Source organism: Lytechinus variegatus, chromosome 12 (genome assembly GCF_018143015.1).
Source record: "Lytechinus variegatus isolate NC3 chromosome 12, Lvar_3.0, whole genome shotgun sequence".
NCBI lineage: Eukaryota > Metazoa > Echinodermata > Echinoidea > Temnopleuroida > Toxopneustidae > Lytechinus > Lytechinus variegatus.
The window spans coordinates 28,591,274-28,613,968 of record NC_054751.1 but is presented as its reverse complement, the minus strand read 5'-3'; the positions used below and the strand labels follow the sequence as shown (position 1 = coordinate 28,613,968).

The 22,695-nt window shown below is 40.2% G+C and overlaps 1 protein-coding gene across 1 annotated transcript in view; it reads left to right on the top strand.

Moving 5' to 3' along the window:
• Positions 1-22,695, top strand: part of LOC121425385 — a 68,808-nt gene that overhangs the window by 26,715 nt on the left and 19,398 nt on the right. Inside the window, exon 4 of the mRNA XM_041621416.1 lies at positions 13,939-14,053. Coding sequence (XP_041477350.1) covers positions 13,939-14,053 — 115 coding nt within the window. The remainder of the gene's footprint in view (positions 1-13,938; positions 14,054-22,695) is intronic.

The window sequence follows — 22,695 nt, the reverse complement described above, 5'->3', positions numbered from 1 at the left end:
TATAAACAACTACAAATTAAAGATGTAGATGAAATCAACAAAGATACACTGTAGGCCTATCTTTAATAAATCACTGCAAGTACAATCTTGCACCATAGCCCACTGGAATTCCTAGCTATAGTACATTTACATCCATTTACCTGTAGTAAATATTTTAGTCCCACATATATACTTTCATGGTGTTGACAGAGTGTAAAAGGATCAGAAAAAAAAAGATAATTGTTTTCAGTTTTTGTTTCAAGGAAATATGGAAAATAGATGGCCATTTCATGGATGTGAACATGTGCAAAATGTGAAATTTTTAAAAACTATTGGTGAAGGTTTTTATTGTCTCAACCTGCATAGCAGAGTGAGACTATAGGCGCCGCTTTTCCGACGGCGGCGGCGTCAACATCAAATCTTAACCTGAGGTTAAGTTTTTGAAATGACATCATAACTTAGAAAGTATATGGACTTAGTTCATGAAACTTGGCCATAAGGTTAATCAAGTATAACTGAACATCCTCTTAGAGTTTCATGTCACATGACCAAGGTCAAAGGTCATTTTTAGGGTCAATGAACTTAGACCATGTTGGAGGAATCAACATCAAAATCTTAACCTGAGGTTAAGTTTTTGAAATGTCATCATAACTTAGAAAATATATGGACCTAGTTCATGAAACTTGGACATAAGGTTAATCAAGTGTCACTGAACATCCTGCATGAGTTTCACGTCACATGACCAAGGTCAAAGGTCATTTAGGGTCAATGAACTTTGTCCGAATTGTGGGTATCTGTTGAATTCCCATCATAACTTTGAATATTTATGGATCTGATTCATGAAACTTGGACATAATAGTAATCAAGCATCACTGAACATTTTGTGCAAGTTTCAGGTCTCATGATTAAGGTCAAAGGTCATTTAGGGTCAATGAACTTTGGCCGAATCGGGGGTATCTGTTGAATTACCATCATAACTTTGAAAGTTTATTGGTCTAGTTCGTTAAACTTGGACATTAGAGTAATCAAGTATCACTGAACATCCTGTGCGCATTTCAGGTCACAAGACCAAGGTCAAAGGTCAATGAACTTTGGCCGAATTGGGTGTATCTGTTGAATTACCATCATAACTTTACAATTTTATGGATCTGATTCATGAAACTTGTACGTAAGAGTAATCAAGTATCACTGAACATCCTGTGTGAGTTTCAGGTCACATGATCAAGGTCAAAGGTCATGTAAGGTCAATGAACTTTGGCCATGTTGGGGTTTTGTGTTGAATAACCATCATATCTCTGTAAGTTTATTGGTCTAGTTCATAAAAAGTGGACATAAGAGTAACCATGTATCACTGAACATCTTGTGCGAGTTAGAGTAGTTTTCAAAGTCAGCACTGCTGCTATATTGAACCGCGTGATGCAGGTGAGACGGCCAGAGGCATTCCACTTGTTTTCAATTTCAACTATCGTCATAAAACGATCTTTCAGAGTCAAGAAAGAGGTGATTATCGTCATTTTCTTGATAGATTCCAACTAAATCAAAGAAATTTTTAGGAAATCTGAATCATAGATGGCTATTTAATTTATTTAAAGGCACAAAATATGAGATAAGAGAAAATTTTGGCGAAGGTTTTGATTTTCTTTTTACCCCCGCCGGTTAACCATAACTGTATGTTTGTTAGTATCGTTGAAATGTTTTTCAAAATAAACGTAATGACTCAAGCCTTTTGCAGGGCTCGACACTAGCGGCAGTCCGACGGTCCCAGACCGGTAAAAATCGCTGTCGGGCCGGTAGATTTTCAGAAATAGGAAGATTTACTGGTCCGACATGACCAGTAAAAAATATCATTGTCGGGCCAGTAATTTTTCCGAAAATAGCACGATTTTAAGGGTCCGACATAAAAAGTAATAAAAACCATTGTTGGGCCAATAACTTTTCCAGAAATGGTCAAATTCACTGCAAACCATTTCCCCCCGACAAATTCTGTCATTCACACACAGAATACACACAGAATGAATCACACGCAAGTATTACTAGAGTAGATACAGTGTACATGTAGCTAGCCAGCCACACGATCCACATGGTAAATTCTCTACTGGCTGCGCGAACGAAACTTGGCTAATCTCTGGCAGAAATCTCTCACATAACTGTCAAAATTCACGGTTCATACTCATGAAAGGCTCTTATAATGTCCATATTTCCTAAAAATTGGAGTAACTCTGTCATTTGTGAGCAGTAAAAGGAAATATTTTCACTTCTGTTTGGTTCAAACAGATCGGGTTTCGGGTGACATCGTCTGAATACATATTAGCCCCACATATGCATTTATGTGTGTGTTGATACACTTGGTTTCTGACTTTCTTTCGTAGCTACTTTAATTGAGCCAAAAAGATACTGATAAAATATTTATGATGATGGTTTTACATGGAGCTTTCTTCCTCTGTTTTCTTCCTATCTTTCTTTCCTTCTTTCTTTTCAATCTTTCTTTGTTTCTTCCCTCTCTTCTTTCATTTTTTGTTAAAGTTTTTCTTTTATTTTCCCTTTTTTCTTTAATTCGTTCTTTCATTCTTTCTATCCTTACAGAAAATATTTTTCTCTATTTCTTTTTTATCTTTCTTTCTTTCTTTCTTTCTTTCTTTCTTTCTTTCCGTCCTTCCTTCCGTCCGTCCTTCCGTCCTTCCTTCCTCCCGTCCTTCCTTCCTCCCTCCCTCCCTCCCTCCCTCCCTCCCTCCCTTCTTTCTTTCTTTCTTCCCTTCCTTCCTTCCTTCCTTCCTTCCTTCCTTCCTTCCTTCCTTCCTTCCTTCCTTCCTTTCTTTCTTTCTTTCTTTCTTCCTTTCTTTCTCTCATTCTTGAGTCCATCCATCCTATATTCATCCCTTCTCTTCATCCTTTCTTTCACTCCTTTTTACCCTTTTCTTTCCTTCATTCTTCGTTACTTTCTTTGTTTCTTCCATCCATCATACCCTTTCTTTTTTCATTTCATCCTTCTTTCAGCCCTCTCTTTCATTCATTCCTTCCTTTCTTCTATCTGTCTTTTTCTTTCCTTTTCCCTAAAAGTTGTTAAATCTATTCTTTTACCTTTCCTTTCTTTTTTTGACTGCTTGCTTCCTTTCTCTCCTTTATTCTTTCATTCCTTCCTTTCTTTGTCTCTCAGTCTTTTTTCTTCCTTTCATCTATTCTTTTACTTTTTTCTTTTTGTATTGCTTGCTTCTTTCCTTCCCTTTCTTCATTTATTTCTTTCCTTATATTTCTTTTCCTTCCTTTCCTTCCTTTTATTCTTTCTTTTCCTTCCTTCCTTTCTTCGTTTCTTTCTTTCTTCGTTTCTGTCTTGCTTTCTTTTTGTCCTTCATTCCTTTTTATTTGGGGGGGGGGTAACAAAAGGCTAGAAAAATAAACTTGCGCCTTTTTTAAATGTTTTCTTTATTTTTGGGGACCAGTAGATTTTACGTTCGGACCAGTAAAAATTTGAAAAACTGGGTATCTACTGGTCCGACATGAATAGGTTGGACCAGTAGAAAAAATAGGTTAGTGTGGAGCCCTGCCTTTTGCATATCATGCCGTGCTCATATCGTGTCGAAAGCCCAGCTCACACTATTCGATTCGTTGCAATTCGAATTTCAAAGATATTGTGATAACATTTGATATGCACATTCCAACTAATAAAATCTTACTGATCAGAGTTCAGAACAGTGGTATGACTACTGAAATCGAAATTCAGTCCAGTTAGAGCCTCCCTGAATGAATAAAAACAAATTCGATTTCTAGTCGTAATGATATCATCATCAGCTGCGACTTGAAGCCGATTTGGACCTTACTCGGACCACAGGGATTGCCGCAAAGTCCCGGGGGGGCCACTTACATTGACGAATGGATACCATGCGCGACCAAAAAAACACGTAAAAAGGATGTCCTTTTCACGATAGGGCACGTTACGTACGTAACGTGAAAAGGGTGTCAAAAACACAAAAATAATGAAAAAAGGGTATCTATTTCGCTTGGAAAATTACGTGTTCTAGGGTAAAAAATTGCGGGGATGATAAAACAAAATTAAAATGTTTTATAAAGGATGTCCTTTTAGCCCCAAAACTATACGTGTTTAGAGAGTCCTATTTGCGCGAGGTGTAGAAGGTGGGGTCGTACTAAACCAAATAAGGTAAAGTCGACAACCAAAGGACCCGTAACAATAAAACATTCCTGTACTTGTTTAGGGGTTCATTTCAGGGAATATTTGCCAAGAGTATTGTTTTGTTTCCAATACTTGTTAAGGGTAGGGTTTCACACGCCAATACTTGTTAAGGGGTGCATTTTCAGAATATGGAAATTACTTGTTTAGGGTGCTTTTCGAGACCCCATGGTCGCGCATGGTATCCACTCGTGAATGGAAGTGGCCCCCCCGGGCGCAAAGTAAAAATATGATTTCAGTATTCCTAGGATCATGTCAATTTTTATAATATTCTTACTTCTTGGAACTTAAGTATTTAATGCAAAATGTGATTTCTTTAAAAATCATGTCACATGTGGGCCCCGTCTTACAAAGAGTTACGATTGATACGACCGATCATCACTCTATGGAAATCCATCAGTGTCATAATTTTTTGTACGAAAAACTTGCACAATGTCCTTTGCATGCAAAGAGAAGCGCAGTTAATTTTTATGAAAACAATGAATGCCAGAATATACATCACAGCTAAAAGATATTTTGAACAAACATGCATAATAGATGTTGAAATAGCTGGCCATCCATAGTTGCGATTGATCGCATCAATCGTAACTAATTGTAAGACGGGGCCCAGATCGCATAGTGTTAGCTGGGCTAAAAACACACACAAAAAAGGCTACATATTTATTTATGTATTTTTTTCTTCTGGTTGCATGTTCAATGCCTCCTTCCCCCATCCCCGGGAAATGCAACTCTAAATCCAGTCTACATGTATTGTACCATTGTAAACCAATTTAAAGAGGAAGTTCACCCTGACAAAAAGTTTGTTAAAATAGCAGAAAAAATAAAAAATATTGCGGAAGATTTGAGAAAAATTCATCAAAGAATTAAAAAGTTATTAGAATTTCAATTATTTGATTTGTGACATCATATGCGAGCAGCATTCCTACATAACGAATGGTAAAAATTAATGAAATCTCATTTTCTCATAAAATTGAAAATGGTTTTACTGTACCTTTTGTATATCAATGTACAAATCATTTCACACCCGATCGTGAATAGAAAACAAAATTAAGTCATCAGGAACCATACAAAATTTGAAATTCATGCATTTTATATTACATAACATATGGGGCAGCTGCTCGTTTATGATGTCACAAATATTCAAAACTTTGAATTCAGTAACTTTCTTAATCTTTTACAGATTTTCCTCAAACCTTCGGGCAATATTGTTTATTATTTTTTCTGCTATTTTTACAACAAACATTTCTTCAGGGTGAACTTCCCCTTTAAAAAATCAACATTCCCTTCCAAATATTATGCCCTCATACTCTCCCTCCCAGCGAAAAAGAAAAATTTGGGAGTTTCATCGATGACAGATTCATAATATACATTGCAGAGCTGCAACTGCTGATTGAATTACACCCAATTAGTTTGGAGAAATATGTCACTTTGGGTTTGTCTGTGTATCTGTATCCATTAGCCTTTGGGGAAGCAAATTTCTCATTAGAATTAGGGATCATGCACCAACATTTCTTGTAGCATGCGCCAGGCTCTGGGGCAAGATCGTCTATGTTGCCGTTGCAGAGCTGTGTTTTGTCTTCTTTCGTGCCCAAGACCATTAATCTTGTAAGGATTTAGACTTTGCTGGTTTTCTGATGCGTACTTGAGTATTGTTGATCTCTGTGTATGTAGGATAACACTTGGATAACATTGTTACTTGAATTGAAGAGTATGAATTATTAATTATCCCCTGACTACGGGATGCAGTATGTAGGGAAGAAAAACATCTCCCCTTTTTTTGTGTGATCATCAGAATCTGATCTGACATACTTAACCCTACCGGAGAAAATGTGAAAAGTATGATAATATTGTTGCATATCAATCATACACGTTTAAAAGCAACACCCACCCTTGATAAATACCTACATGTATACAGAAACAACATAAAATGAGCCACACAAAATGAATAAAGTATTAGGAAATATGCAAATGTGGCCCTCCTCCTCCTACCCCACCCGCTAAAAAAAAATGGTTTCATCTTCTTGGTAGGATCATGTACTGTACATGTGCATTATGTATGCTTACAATGGGCAGCCATTTCTAGTCAAACTTTTAGCCATACTGTGAAAAAAAGTTGAAAATTTTTTAATTTACTTCAATAACTCCATACATCTACTTGATTTGCTAGTTCAGCCCTCTGGACTGCCATACCCGAATAGAACTCCCAAGGATTTAAAAAGCGCGAGCGCGCCCTCTCCCGTTCAGGCTTACTACCCATGATCACCGCGCAACTAGCGTCCATCTTCCTCTTTTGCTTTCGGCAAGCCACCTGTCAAGACGTGCTCAGATAAGTCTCCTAAGAGCTCAAATCTTTTTGAGCTTTGGTATATTATTTTCGCTTATCTGTGGTGCATTCTCCCTTTTAATTTCAATCTTTCCATTTGTGTGTAAGATTGTGTTCAGAATTTACACTTGGCGTGACTTTTTAGACGTGTTTTTGGTGACACTTAAATTGTTTTCTAACGTTTGAGTTCTCGTCGCGCCACATCGCTAGCGCGTTCGCGAGGCACCGGGCTTGGCCTGCCTACGTGGCAGCAAGCCTTCACCACCTGTCATGGTTATTGTTCTTCACGTTCAAAGCGTGGTGGCTTTTGGTGCCGTTTTTGAATTAAATTCTAGACAGCCTCTACACTTTGTTGTCGAGGGTGTTATTGTTATTTCTTTTTGCAGGTTGGGATCTTCAACTCTGTTCCTTCCTTGCTTTCTGGAATTGATTTATTAAGATTTTCGATTGATTATTGATTGATTAATTCTTCAATTCTCTTTCCTTTCTGTTCTGAATAAATTTCTTAATTGATATTTTATTCACAGGCGGGTCTTAAAGCTCAATTCCTTTTTCCTTCTGTTCTGAATAAATTTCTTGATTGATATTTTATTCACAGGCGGATCTTAAAGCTCAATTCCTTTTCCTTCTGTTCTGAATAAATTTCTTGATTGATATTTTATTCACAGGCGGATCCTAAAGCTCAATTCCTTTTCCTTTCTGTTCTGAATAAAATTCTTGATTAATATTTTATTCACAGACGCTTCGGGGATTGTTTAATTCGGCTTACGCAATTATACCTGATGATTGTTTGGTTATTCAATCCCCCCTAAAAAAAAAAAAAAAAAAAAAAAAAAAAAAAAAAAAAAAAAAAAAAAAAAAAAAAAAAAAAAAAAATTTTTTGTTCTTTACAGGTGGGGTCTCCTTCCTGTTAGAAATTTTTTTTTGACCTGTCCCGGAATTGTTTTCTTCGTTCAATTCCCTCTTCCCTCCTAGTCTTATATATTTTTTTATTTCGACAGGCGGGCTCTACGATTCCCTTTGAGGATTTACTGTGTCGTTCTTCCTCTTGGAATCGTTACTAGAGACGTTCCTCCTTCCTCCTGTTCTGAATTTCTTTACCTTTCCACAGGAGGTTACTTTTTTTTTTTTTTTTCCTCTTGGAAATTATCGTAAAATTTCTCTTATCTAGGAATTATTTGTCTCTCAATCCCTTTTCTTCCTGCTCTGAAATGCTTGTTTTTGTGTTTCTTCGCAGGTGGAAACTTCTTTCTCTTCTGAACTTGCATTCATTTTTGAATTTTTGTTTCGAATTTTTCCTTCGGGCACAAAAAAAAAAAAAAAGAGAATATAGTAGGGGAACCTTGTAGGAGTTCTTTTTTCAAAGTCTCCGACCTCCTTTTTATTTTCTTACAGGCAGATACCTAAACTATTCTTAGGTTCTTCTTCCTCCCTACCCCTCCCCTCTTGTTTTGTTCTGTTTGCTCAAACAAACTCCTTTTAGGAGGAGGGAAAGACCACTCCGGTCTCCACTTTTAATCTAAGCGAGATCTTTGTAAAAAAAAAAAAAAAGAAAAAGAAAAATTCTTGTTTTTCCTTTTTCAGGGTAGAGAGAGGTATCTTTGAATGGGACTAACACAGCCCCAGAGGACCTGGTGCCCTCCACGGGGACCGTCCCGATTGCAAGTTACAGAAGTCGGCCGCCTCCAGGCGAGCAGGAGGGACGCCGCGGTGAGCGCCCAGCGGCGGTGAGTATGAGGGTGCGTCGATCAGCATTCCGAATTTGCGGTCGGATGCTAAGAGAAGGAAGGCCAAGACTGTGGTGCCACGGTCTCGGACAAAGGAAAAAGTGGTAGCCAAGGCTTCCAAGCCTAAACTAGGTCCTGCCGCCGCAGCACCCATAGGGCTATGCGACCCACCGGCTACCGGGTCACCAGAAGTCCGGAGGGAGAGTGCGGTTCTCTCCCCCCGGCACAGGTCAGGATCTCTGCCGTATAAGTCGTCCTCCGTTGACAGCATCGGGAGAGATCGCCCAGCCCCTGACCGCGAGAGGCGTCACACAGACTGTAACCACAATCTGATCGTGACCACAATCTGACCCCGTCAGATTCGGGTGAAGTTTCGTTGTTGGCGGCCGCCCTGCCAGGGGCGGCAAATCGTAAGAGATCACCCGTGCCTCTTGTGCCTTCTTCTGCTCCGGCCACGCCGGCGGAGCCCGCAAAATAAGAAGAAGAAGAAGAGGTCGAAGGAGAGGTCGGCCAGCCCTGTTGCCATGGGCATTCCTCCTTCAGACCCTCTTATCGGTGGCCAGATGTTACAGTCATACATGTTATGCTGCTATATTCTGCTACCGCGAGAGGCGTCACACATCGGGCTGTGACCACAATCTGACCCCGTCAGATTCGGGTGAAGTTTCTTTGTCGGCGGCCGCCCTGCCAGGGGCGGCAAATCGTAAGAAATCACCCGTGCCTCTCATGCCTTCTTCTGCCCCGGCCACGCCGGCGGAGCCCGCAGAAAGAGAAGAAGAAGAAGAGGTCGAAGGAGAGGTTGGCCAGCCCTGCTGCCATGGGCGTTCCTCCTTCAGACCCTTGTGTCGGTGGTCAGATGTTACAGCTATTCATGCTGCTACATTCTGCTACCGCGAGAGGCGTCACACATCAGACTGTGACCACAATCTGACCCCGTCAGATTCGGGTGAAGTTTCGTTGTTGACGGCCGCCCTGCCAGGGGCGGCAAATCGTAAGAAATCACCCGTGCCTCTTGTGCCTTCTTCTGCCCCGGCCACACCGGCGGAGGCCGCGAAGAAGAAGAGGTCGAAGGTGAGGTCGGCCAGCCCTGTTGCCATGGGCGTCCCTCCTTCAGACCCTTGTGTCGGTGGTCAGATGTCACAGCTATTCATGCTGCTACATTCTGCTTTCGAGTAGTGCGGGTTCACCCCACCCTCGACGTCTACTCACCCCGCTGATGCCCCTGAGCATCAAGCGAGACAAGTGGGCAATAACCACCAGACACCCGGGAAATCCTCGAGCGATTCTGTTAAATCGCCAGCCAGTGCACCGACTAACCGGGTGCCCCAAGATCGCGTGTGCTTTCCAGCATTTTCGTCGATCTCAGAGCACGTGTCCCAGCCGACACGCGGGGCCACCCCGGCGCTTACTGGACAACCTCCCGGTTCAGTCCATAGAGCGAGACTCCCTTTACGAGGACAACCCCTATCCCGCGGGCGACTTTTCAGTAAGCGCTCAGGCGCTGCTTGACAAGTATCTACCTCACATCTACCCTCCGAGCGGGGGTATTGATGAAGCAAGGGAGTCCATATTTTCTCGCCCCGCCTCTTCAGGCGCTCCGAGCTCAATCGGCCGAATTGGGGGTCTCGGAGAGTGACGGGGTCGCTCTAGACGAGGCGGCTCCTACGACGAGGAAGCCGCCAGCTCCGTGGGTGTAAACCCACCCCCGCTCTGCTGCTGCCCGGAAGCGCCAGGCTCCGGCGCCGCCGTCTCGAAATTTTCAAGCCTCTCGAGGCTAGCGAGAAGGCAGAGGCAGGGGGGGGGGCGATTATTATACAGGTACTCCCGAATTCGCCCTCTACGTCAAGCTCACATACGGCGACGACTCCTTCAGCGGTAACCCTCTCCATTCTTCCCCCTAAGCGGGCCCGTAGATTGGAGGTATGAATCTCTTACATACCGCATGCCGCACTTCTCTCGTGAGAATGTTTGGCTGCTTTGAGAGGACAACCTATCACGTCCGCGGACCGTCCGCCCAGGCGACGGGACCGTCGCTTTTCTGGCCTGAACCTCACTTTCTATTCGAAAGTAAGGGTGCCCTGTCTTACTTAGCTCCTACCCTTGCAACGCCAGAGTCAGGGCTATAGTACAGACACCCGTTCTCCAGCGATCGCCGCTGAAGAGAGGGCGACTCTGATATGAGCACCATCACCGCTCAGCGGTATGTCTCACTATCTCATAGCTCTCCGAGCTTATGAGTATGTATATCGGATCTGAATGTCACGGCGATTAAAAGTTCTCCTGTGCTTAATAATCGCTATGCCTTCACCACCCGATGCATTATGGTTATGTTAACCTATTTGTCTCGTATTCGGGCGGCTCGTACGAACCCTGCCCGAGCTGCCATCACCGGTCGTCCCCCCGGACACCGCCGGCAGCACCCGCACCGAATACGTGGAAGGAATCAGCTTTTCATATGCTAGATATCCCTCCTGTTGACATTCACAGCTGTTCCCCGAGTCTTTCCCGGTTGGGTAAACATCATCTCGGAGGAAAGTAACCGCCGTACATCTCATGAGATTGTTGGCTATGTACGTGCGTTCAAACTTGTTTAAAGCCCCAGGATTCTCTGTCGGCATTCTATGCCTACTTTCTGGGCACACCCACCGTACCGGGTCGGCGAGTTCACACCAAACTGTACACCGCCAGACCATCGGTCGAGCTCTAACTGTCTATCTTATAGACTGCCCTCTATGTGGGTCAATCTTGCGGGCGTCTCCGCCGCTCCCTCCTTGTGCGGAGTGGTCTACGGTGGATGTCTTTACCGTGCCCGTTAGTCGAATCGGCTTCTTTCTTAGAAATTTTTTCACGGCACACTCGAGTCGCCCCGCATGCTGCTTTCATCCTCCTTCCATGCAAGGCATGTGGCCAGGGTCACCGCACGACCGAGGATGATGTAACAGTGGATGGATGTATGCTTATGCCTTCCTAACCACGATCACTACGACCCGCCTTCTCTCGGGCCGACTGTGGATGAGCCTCTCCATGTAAGTGATTTACTTCACTGGAGTTCTTCTTTTAGAAATTTAGATTCTCATCCCCCGCTGCTTAGGGCGTCATTTTTGCCGCCCCCCGCAGCTTTTTGGAGCTCCTTATCTTACCGATATCGGACTGTTCCACGCTGCCGCAACCGGCGCCGGCGGTGCTCGCTCTTACGATCACCTGAGAAACAGGCCTTGTGACTGTTTTCATAAACAACTGGTTCTCACCGCAGACTGATGGAAATTTTGTGATTACTTCCTCAAGTCTCCTTCGCTTGTTTCTTCAAGCGAGGACTTCGACACTCTTAGCCAGTTTCCGTCCCTAACTTGATAGGACAGGGCCGTTGCTACCTCATTCGATTCCGTTGGGAATGTAACGGTTGAGGTATCATATCTGGCGATGTCTGTTCGTTTAGAGCATCTCTTGATGGTCGTTTACACGTAATATCGTGACAGATTTTTTTTTCGCCAGCTCCCTCTGGCGTACACTTGCTGCTGCTAGGGATTCCCCCGCCCAGCGGACAGCCATCGCAGCCTAGCCTCACGGGCTCTCTCGGCGATGGTGGCTTGAGCCAAGCCACCTCTTCCACCGCGGGCACTGCACCCTCAGATGGGTGCTTCAATCAGTATGGGAGAAAGGGGATCCTGAGTTCTCTCTCGATCACTCGGTCTAACACACTTTTGTCGTGATGTGTACCGCGCTGTATCCCTGACACGCCCGGTTGAGCTGTTTTGACCAGACTGCTCTATTCTACATAGGCAACATGTCCGCGGCATTCCTTATTAACAGGATGGCACTCAGTCGCTTTCTCGACCCTTGTCTGCCTTACGAGTGGTTTTCTTCCTAAATCCCTACTCTCCGTCGTTCCTGGTCCCCTTCGGACCGCTAGTAACTTTTTACCACAGCTCTCTATCAGAATTCTGCAGATTTCTGCCCTCACGCATTTGAGACAGATATCGAATTCTGGGCGTTTTCTCCCACGCGGAGGCTTAATTCTGAGATATCTCGCCTTCTCAGGTTGGTCGATTGATCACTTACTGAGCCTTAAAAGCTTCAGTTTTCCGATCACGATTCTTGTTGAAATTTTCAACAAATTTCGATTCTTACGCTCTAGTCAGCAGGTGATGTTGTTCTCCTGACACTAGGCCGAGGGCCCATGATACTTAGTATTCCTGAGTATACAGGGCATTCCTCTCGAGGACATTTTTGAGGGCCGCCTTTTGGCGCTCAACTAACTCCTTCACTTCTTTCTACTTGAAGGACATTCCGTCCAGCGAGGCGAGATTTGCTGCTTCGGCGCTTAAAGCAGCTGCGGCTTTTTCCCCCTCTCCCTAAATTTCGTTGTTTTTGTTTTTTCTTTTAAATTTTCTTAGGCTTACAATTGAAAACATGCCTCCCTACGGTTTGAGTCCGTGCTGGTCTAGCAAATCAAGTAGATGTATGGAGTTATTGAAGTAAATTATGAAAATACTTACCTGATTTTCTTATTTACGAGATAACTCATACATCTACTTGATACCCTCCCACCGACCCTCCGCCTTGCGTAGCAACATGTTTCAACGTATGGGCTTGCGAAAGGTGAGGAAGATGGACGCTAGTTGCGCGGTGATCATGGGTAGTAAGCCTGAACGGGAGAGGGCGCGCTCGCGCTTTTTAAATCCTTGGGAGTTCTATTCAGGTATGGCAGTCCAGAGGGCTGAACTAGCAAATCAAGTAGATGTATGAGTTATCTCGTAAATAAGAAAATCAGGTAAGTATTTTCATATTTCACCTTACCTGGAATGATGTTCCATCAAGATATCTTATGCATGATTTTACGCGCGACTGGAACACATTCTAAAGCCAAAACCACATTGTTCATAGGGGTATATTGTCAAAAACTCAGGTACATGATATGTTGTACATGTATGTTGTGCATAACTGTCAAACAGCCCTCGGAATTGAGCCGCTGTCTGTTCATTTCATGAAGCATCGTGGTCTAGTGGTTATGACTTTTGTCTTTCAATAAGAGGGACGTGGGTTTGACTCCAAGCCACGGCGTGCTTTCCTTCAACAGGAAATTTATCCACATGTTGCTGCACTCGACCCAGGTGAGGTGAATGGTAGGAAGAAATTCCTTGAATGCTCGATCACCTGATCAAGGTAGCCATGCTAAAGCCGGGGTAATAATAACATCATGTTTTGCAGGGTCCACTGGGAGAACAGTTGTCAGAACTTAAGTGGCTACCCTGGGTAAAATATGACATCATATTAAAGAGAAATGCCAGGAGTTGCAGTAAACACTGATTTCATGAGAAAGTCTGTAAACCAGGCTTAATTGTCACTATATCATCGAGGATCTAGATCTTTTACAGTTACATAAACTGAACTTTGTGAAATCTTGAAATCAAAGCTGAAAAACGTTCACACTGAAGATCACCAACACAGATAAGTGCACATGGGACAGTGTATTATGATTGCTTTGAATGTTGGCCGACGCTTGACCCAAATCCTGTGCTTAATTGCTGATTTCTTAGCAATTACAAAATTTCTTCCAGAATCCTTTGGCACATATATGTTTTATTTACCAAACAGACACTTTGGTGGTCATTTCATTGGATTCTGTACGAACTCATTCTGATATCGTTACCACAACTGGAATTTACCTTTAAGACCTCTTTACTAGTGCTTTTTTAATGGTATTTCTGTCCTTTCTTGTCTTCCAGGAATCAATAGCACGCCATGAGGCCTACATAGACACTCTTGAAGAGACCAAAGACAGTTCAACGTCAAAACGTCAAGAAAGAGTTCTTAGAGCGCAGCAATGGCTAGCAGACTCAGGTAATTAAGGACCACCTTAACATTGACCCCTATCTGAATACCAATGTTGTCAAATTTGTTGTTCAAATTTTGCTCTCATTTTCTGTTTTTATACAAATTAAAAAACTAAATGATTTGTCATCAAGGGATTTCCATTCTGTTTCGAATTCAACCCTCATGTAGAAATTGCATTAGGATGACAAGAATGAAATCATACATGTATAGCAGACCACATGACTAAAAAAGTGTTGCATGACCTTTCACTTTTCTGTCACGGGGCATTTTATTACTTCCTGTTTTTCCACTATAGGTAGGGAGATTCTGGGAAATGTTGCGAATGATTCAGGGAGTTAATTTGAGTCTTTCACAAGCTCCTTGTATCCCCCTCTTCTGTATAACCCCCTCAACTATTCCTTCCCCCCTCCCCTCTCCTTGCCCCATTCCCTTCTCCCTCTCCCCTCTGTCTTTAATACTCTTTTTTTCATTCGAAAAGGCAGCTTTCAATCTTATGTCTTCCTTCAAATTATCATTTTTTTTAATGAAACAAAATGAGAAATTCAGATATTTTGCAAGGATGATACATATATAGTCTTCTCAGTAATTGTGAATTTTGGATATGAATAGAGCAGTTCATGGTATTCTCCATTCATTGTTTTCAATATTTTGCCATTATTACTTTGAATTCGCAGAACTGAAATTTGAACGCTGCGTGATACTAATGTCACATGCCAATCACTAACATTAATAACATTAGTGGCCAAGTTAAGAGTATGCAAACATTGAGATTATATGATTATATGTGCCAATTGTTACAAGTGGAAGTAATAAAGTTGATTAACAGAACACACCTCTTCAGTTTACTTTGTTGAGAGCTGAAACAGATTTAATCCGACTACTCTAATCATATTTTTGGAAAGCGAGTTAACATGCAAAATAATGAACTGCATTTAAATGTAGTGAGGTCCCGGGACATAAGATTTACCTTGGGAAAGATGGGTTTGTTCACACTATCCCTGTGAGAAATAACACCAGGGATTTGCCAATAGCCATCCTCACACCTGTTGATCAAGAAAATTAACATTATTCAGAGCTGCCAAGTACATAGTACTTATTTTCAGTATTTAGTACTGAAAAGTGAGAAAAATACTGATAGTTAAATGTAAAATACTGATTTCTAAAGTTTCAGCTTTATGTGTTGTCCTATGGTATTTTTTGAATATACTGATCATCTCACTGATACTGATTCTCAACTTTGAAAATACTGAAATGTTCGAAAATGCCAGGTTTTTTTTCTGCCACTGTTTACAGAGCAAAGTACCTGTAAAAGTCCTAAGGGTGTTTCACAAAGATGTAGGAGTGAGTGACTAATCGGGTGTTACAAGAAACTTGCTATCAGTGGCATGTCTATTTTCAGTCCCTTAATCAATCATATATCTTACAATTAATTGCAAATGGGAGCTCACCTGCTTCTTGAAGCAAGGAGTGTTATCTGACTACAGAACTTTGTAAAACTGCAACAGAATATTTGCAATTGATCGCAATTATTTTCTTGAGCTATTTAAATTCCTTGTTGCATGTGGTATAAAACGCATTGTCTGCATTGGTCAAATCATACTGAGGATGCATGCTACTGCCAATTAATCGTTAAAATTGTGTGTTGAATATCATGTACGTGTCAGCATTCAAGCATGACTTAGAGATGCACTTAAATCACACTTAAGTCAAATTTTGTCATACTTTAATATTATTCTCTCAAAAGTTTGTGTTATGAGAGATACCTGTGGTTCCAGTTTGAAAGCAAAAATTCATTAATATTCTCTATAGAAATATGAGAAAAAAGTTGCACTTTCATAAACTACATGTACATGTACAGTGTGGGAAGTTGTCCGGTTCAGGTATTGCGAATGTGTGAAATAACAGGTCAACTCGGCACTTGAGACAACTTGGCAAAAAATTAGGTGCTGAGTTGTCCATCATAAAACCTAAATCCCTTACAATCAGTATGCCATCAGAACCTAACCGTAATAACCCTATGGTAGTATTTGCCTAGCAGAGAACATTGCAACTGATGTACAACTTCAATACAAACATCTGCCAAACAAAATGGCGATCCAATATTGGACAACTCGGCACTTAATTTTTCGATGAGGTCGAGTTGTCTCAGCTGCCGAGTTATCTGGAACCTCATAATTTTGAGAACTTTCTCGACTGAACTGGTAGTTAACAACTCCAAAGATTTGGCAGGTTTGCAGATTGAGGTTGTACGACAAGTGAACTTCAGATGTGTGCATTGCAGAAGTATCATGAAGTTAAAAAGGTGAATTGATAGTGCAATGAGGACAGTGGTCATGCTTACACATACCATGACTATTTATTTCATTACTGTGGCTTTTCCAAGAATTTCTTTTTTTTTTATTCATTACTGGGTCCTAAACTGAAGATGACGTAAACCTTGTAACTTTGATCCATTTCACTGTTTTTTTTAAAGTATCATTTCTCCTTTAATACGTCCATTCTCTCATTTTTTCTATTTGTTTTCTCCTTTTTGAAAAGAATTATTTTAATCCCTTTTTTTAGAGGTTGTGTTACCCCCTGTCTCCACATGTTACAAAGTAGGAAAAGTGCAAGCACATTTTTTTTTTGCATTCATTCCAATACTTTAATTGGTTATTAATTACATAGAGTAGAAAGAAATAGAAGACATACAAGTAGGTCCATATTCTGAAATCCGGTTTCGCATGATAAACTTATGGGGCGTTGCAAGAAACCTTGCAATTGATTGCAAGCTAATTTGGGAACCATAAATCAATTGAAAGTCACCCATTTCATATAATTTGGCAATTGGTTGATGGTCTACTTATTGCATTAACATTTAACAAATGTAAATTGATTTGAGTTAAAATTGATCTATCACTTCTAAATTGGCATCTGAAATTTGCAATTGATTGCAAATATTTTCTTGCAACACCCCTTTGCCTTTAGACAGTCAATCCATGAAAAAAGAAAAAGAAAACAAGTTATGAGAAAAGGTGAGTTTTGAAAAGTGACGATTTGAACCAAATAAAACCAACCTTAAAAATAAAGAGTTCAATTAAACAGAATATATGAATTACAAAAACAGACCCCCCCCCCCCCCCCTGAGTACAGAGCAATGTTTTATACATATGTATAGCAATGTTTTCCCGGCTTTAAGCCAGGAGCCCCACATTTAGCGGGGAGCTTTGTGCTTTTTTTTCAGGGGAGGGGGAGTGAGGTTTATTTGCTGTTCACTAACACTTGGGGAGCATTTCATGAAAGGATCCATCTGGGATTTCTTTGTCATTGTTAGAAGCTACTGAAATTCCTGCATCTGGTTGGTTGAGAGCAGTGTGAACTTTCAACCTTAGATGTAAACTACAATGATGGTCAAGAATGGATAAAGGACAGGGTCGGGGTATTTCAAAACTGATAGACCAAATTATGGTCTATCAAAAAATTATAAAAAAATTAATTAAATTATTAAAAAATTATAAACCTTTTTGCTATAAGAAATCTTTGATGCTTAAAATTCATTTCAGAAGCATGCAACATGGATTCTGAAGATATTGCTGTATGCTCATCACATTATTATTAAAAGCATTTCTTATTTCAGAGAATATGATGCAATTAAGCATTTCAACCGGAAAATCTACGCCCAAAATAAATGAAATATGTTCACTTTAATAACAACACTGCTTTCCAGGGGTGTCGTTCAATCAAAAGCATTTGACTTTTCAAAGCAAAGTGCATATTTGTATTCAGATATCTAAGTATTTACTTTATCAAGCCAAATTTTAAGCAAAATACTTTCCATTGTGTTGTCAAAATAGGTATTCCAATAAGCCAGTTCGTAGTTCCTTTCTGCGCATGATCAAAAGATTCTACGCATGATCAGAGGAAGGTCATTGGTACTAAAGTGACATGGTGGTTTAAAATCTAATGAGATAAGCACCAAGTTTGATATCTTGATTATTCATATATTCTTTTTATTTGTGGTTTTCATTTACATCCACAAAAAAACAATGCGTCCACGAAGGACTGGTACTTCACACTTTGCCAAGTACATTGTGCAACATGCTATGATATGCATCCAAAGTAGAAACTAGGCCCGTTTCGGGTACATGTGTACACGCACGGTCAAGTCAGTGCACGTGTACTAAATTCCATCACCGTGTACACGGTAGCATCTGCATTAAAGCTTGCATGGGACTGTAAAGTCAGTGAACAAGTTCACAGCCTCACGTTAATTCTTAGTTCTAAGCACATGTTTTAATCACTAATATGTCAATATATTTCAATTAACCTAGAGTGAGTTTACTTCCAAAATTGCCGATTTAATCCACATTTATTCTGGAGACTCAAGTTTTTGTGCCACACGAAATGGGTATGCTCCAGTCAGTGCAGGGCCCTAGTTAACGCCGACGTTCGTTGGATGCGCATTTTGCATACCGTACCGTACATACATGCACAGATCGCTGCAGAATTGAGTGTAACTGAAGTTATCGATTGATTTTCATTATTTTATTGCCAATTTGAGGAGCGTGTGTTTGTAGGCTTGTAGCACATGTGTATGAGTGTATAACACGTAACGAGACTCTTGAAAGCGTTCGTCATCACTTTTAGAGCCAATTTGAGAATCACCAATTGCAACAGCGATCATTGCTCCAATTACGTGTTATACGCTCATAAACATATGCTATAAGCCTACAAACACTTGCTCCTTAAATTGGCAATAAAATAATGAAAATCAATCGATAACTTCAGTTACACTTAAATTCTGCAGCGATCTGTGCATGCATGTACGGTACAGTATGCAAAATGCGCATCCAACGAACGTCGGCGCTAACTAGGGCCCTGCACTGATTTTATTTTGCATTCTTTATTAATTTATTGCGCTGCTAAGCTGAGAAAACTTTTTAATTGCACCAATTTTTGTGGATTGATACTTCTAACTTCTCAGGTAAGCTTTAAAACCGTGACTTAGGCTACATGTAGGAAACACTGAAAACATACTGTAACTCACTCTCACTCAGTGTTTACAACGTGAACACGACCGAAAAACACGCCGTGTACACGTGCATCAAAAATGGACTTTCAAACCGGGCCTAGTAGAAACGCAACAAATACCTTAAAAAGGGTTCATTTGTGTGCTATTCTAGTCACCTGGTCTATTCAATTTCTTCATCCTGCTATGTAAGGCAAGCTTACGTAATATCTTGCTTTGAAATCTGCCTATCATGATGAAAGAAATGAAAGGTCATTTGACCAAAATTGTCCCTGGAGTAACTACGAACTGGTCTATTGGTGCACAATGTACATGTATGTATCCACCTGTATGCAGAATGAATGACTGAGCATATTGTGCGTTTGTAAACTGCACACATGACAGACTTATTAGGAGAATGAAACCTTTAGAACAAGATAGCTTGTGTGAAAGCAAAAAATCAAAGAAACAGATCAATGAAAGTTTTAGAAAAATCGGTCAAATAATGAGAAGGTTATGAGCATTTGAATATTGCGATCACTAATGCAATGGAGATCCTCACATTGGCAATGCAGCAAAGATGTGTGATGTCACTGATGAACAACTCTCCCCATTACACTAGTATATATTTCACTTAAATTGCCTCTTTTATCACATCTATCAGTAGATCATGTATTCTTTCTATAGGAGGGCATGTAATACAGATTTTTAAAGAATACATCACGGATAAAAGTTTGTATCACCATAAGAAAAGGCAAAAAGAGACATTTTGGGGGTATTTTATAGTCCATCATAGAGAAAGTTGTTCACACGTGACATCACACATCCTTGTCGCATTGCCAATTAGAGGATCTCCATAGCATTAGTGATTGCAATATTCAAATGCTCATAACTTTCTCATTGTTTGTCCAATTTTTCTCAAACTTTCTTTATTGTTATTCTTTGATTTTTCTGTTTCAACACAAGCCTACTCATTCCAAAGGTTTCATTCCCCTTTAATACCAGGGAGGGGTTGACTTTAATAGATTTTTAAAACCAAATACTGAGCCAAAAATGACAATTGAATAGCAAAGATGGTTTAAGTGTATACTTAAGTAGAAAATGATTGAAATTCTGGCTTACGTGTAAGTATTGAATTGAATACCGATTACCGACCCAGTAATGCAATGATTTGTAGTTTTATACAAGCTTCTTTTTTAAAGAATTGTCTATGGACTTAACTTTCAGTATGATTCTTTGATCTCACAGTGAATGCTTAAACAGGGAATATGGTTTTAAAAAATAATGTGTTCTGAATCTGGATATCAGGTTTTTCAAGCATAAAGCATTTTCAATCCATAACTTATTAAAGATTGAAGCAAAGCTGGTGTATGTTTATAACATGAGAGAAATTGAGATAACTGTACTACATGTACCTTTACATGTATGTCAGAGCAGTAGGGGTAGATACCGACTTTATGCCTGCACTAAGCCTAAATTCTGAGAAAAACTCTTGCTTTTTTTATACACATCTACACAATATATGATATAAAAGAGTATTGTTAAAGTCATATCCTAGGTGAGATATTTCACTTACGCTTTCATCCTTCATCTTTCTTTCTCCCTCAGACTATAGCGCCACTCTCTCTCTCTACCCAAAAGAGTGACTCTTTGGCCCTGTCGCCATAGCAACCATAATGCAGACAATATCCACTTGCTTGCAAGACCCTCTTGATGCGATCTTTTTTTTTTCTCCCTCTCTTTCTCTGTCCTTTCCTCTCACTTTCAAAATTTATTTTCTTTTCTTGTGTACAATGTCCCATGGTGCTATTGTGTGGGCTGACAGCTGGTAACGATGCATTTTAATAGCTCGGAGGCGAGCCCGACGAGGAGTGTGTGCCTGCCTCGGCCGTGCTCAGCCAAAACCACGTAAAAGCCTCACAGTGAACCCCACTGACTTTGACGGTCAAAATTTTACAGTTTCAGCAGTCGTAGTGTAACAGGATAATTATATGTGTGTACTCAATTTTTTGCCACCAGTCAAGTGAAGTGTGTGTAATGTTGAGCAAATTGCAATATGGCAATATATATATATACGTGTCGTATGAATACGGCGGTGAAAAATACATTGTGTACATGGGCAATCTTTGCTTGCACATGCGGCGACATGCATAATTTAACAGGCCGATTGGGTCTGACTTGAGAAATTTTGCATTGCATTGATAGATTGACAATGTTTGATGTTGATAGAACATCAATTGACTTTCTATGGCTTCTTCTTGAAATTACATTGTGAAAAGCTGAAAGATTCAAAGAATTGGATTAAGATATTTCCCCAAATCACATTACATATGTATGAGTCCCTTTTATAGCGGTATTGGTATATAGGGAAGAAGGAGGGAAAGGGTACATGTAGGGGGATGCTTGGGTACCCACTCTTTAAAATTTAGCATCTTCAAAGAATTTAACCTCCCTTTTCCCCACAAATCTTGGTTCTACCCCCGTATATGTAGTTGGAAACAAAAAGACCGGTACATGTAGTATAGAAGGAGAGATCAGCTGGTAAGTTGGTAACAGATTAAGACCTACATTTACATGTAGATAAGAAAAGAAAGATCTATAGATGTGAGAAATGTTTTAAAAGTTCATTATAGAAAGAGAGATAGATTCTGTATATTATAAGTGGAAGTTCATCCAATATGTCAAGTGGGTTTTAAAAAATAAAAGAAGAAAATAAAAAATGAGAGCAGCAAACACAAAGAAAGAAAGTTTGGCAAAAATCCATCTACGAATGTAACAGAATCATGATTTATTTCCTTCGCATACAAATCTTGCATACGTTGAACAATCAAATTCAACCTTTGTAATAAGTATTTTGTTCCTTGAACATCTTTTACTGTAACATCATGATAGCTATATTATAATTTTGCAGTAACTAGTGTATTGGTGTAATGAGCAAAGCAAAGATTAGAATATTAATTTTAAAGAGCAAAAGTCGTATCCCTCCAGAATAAAGCCCGACTATTTTTGGATGTCCCATCAACTCCCCCCATATGTAATTTTACTTAACCTGATGCCTCAAGATAAGTTTTGTCATTTCATGTGACTGAGACATTGTTTTTAATAGTCAGTCCATGAACTTGAATAGTTCATGATTTTAACGGTACTTTTAAGTAAAAAAAGAAAGTTTTGATACATGAGTTTTTATCATGTACCAGCTTAGATGCAGAATGGTTGAATTTGATAATTTGATACTTCCTTATTGGTCTCATATTTGTCCAATAGCCAAGAAATCTAGTCAAAGCTGGAGTGTGAAAAGGGTGGGTGATGCCTTATGATGAAGAAAAAAAATACAATTTTGGATTAGTTTGGATGAGAATTGGGAGGAGGAAGAGAGTGAATTGGATATTTGTCTTGTTATTCTATAGCCCATATTTCCTTGTTTGCTACTAGCCCGACCACAACAAGCATGTAATTGAAAGTTGATATGTTTTGAGAAAATGAGAAATTGAACTCTAGTTTTTCCAGGATGTTTAGCATTTATGTAACATTATGGGGGGCATTTTTAAATGCAATAAGTGGGATATGAAATTACATTTACTAATAAGTAAAATTTGGTGATATAAATGCCGTAAACAGGTAACCTTTTTTAAAAGTAAATTCTGACCATATTCGAAAAGTT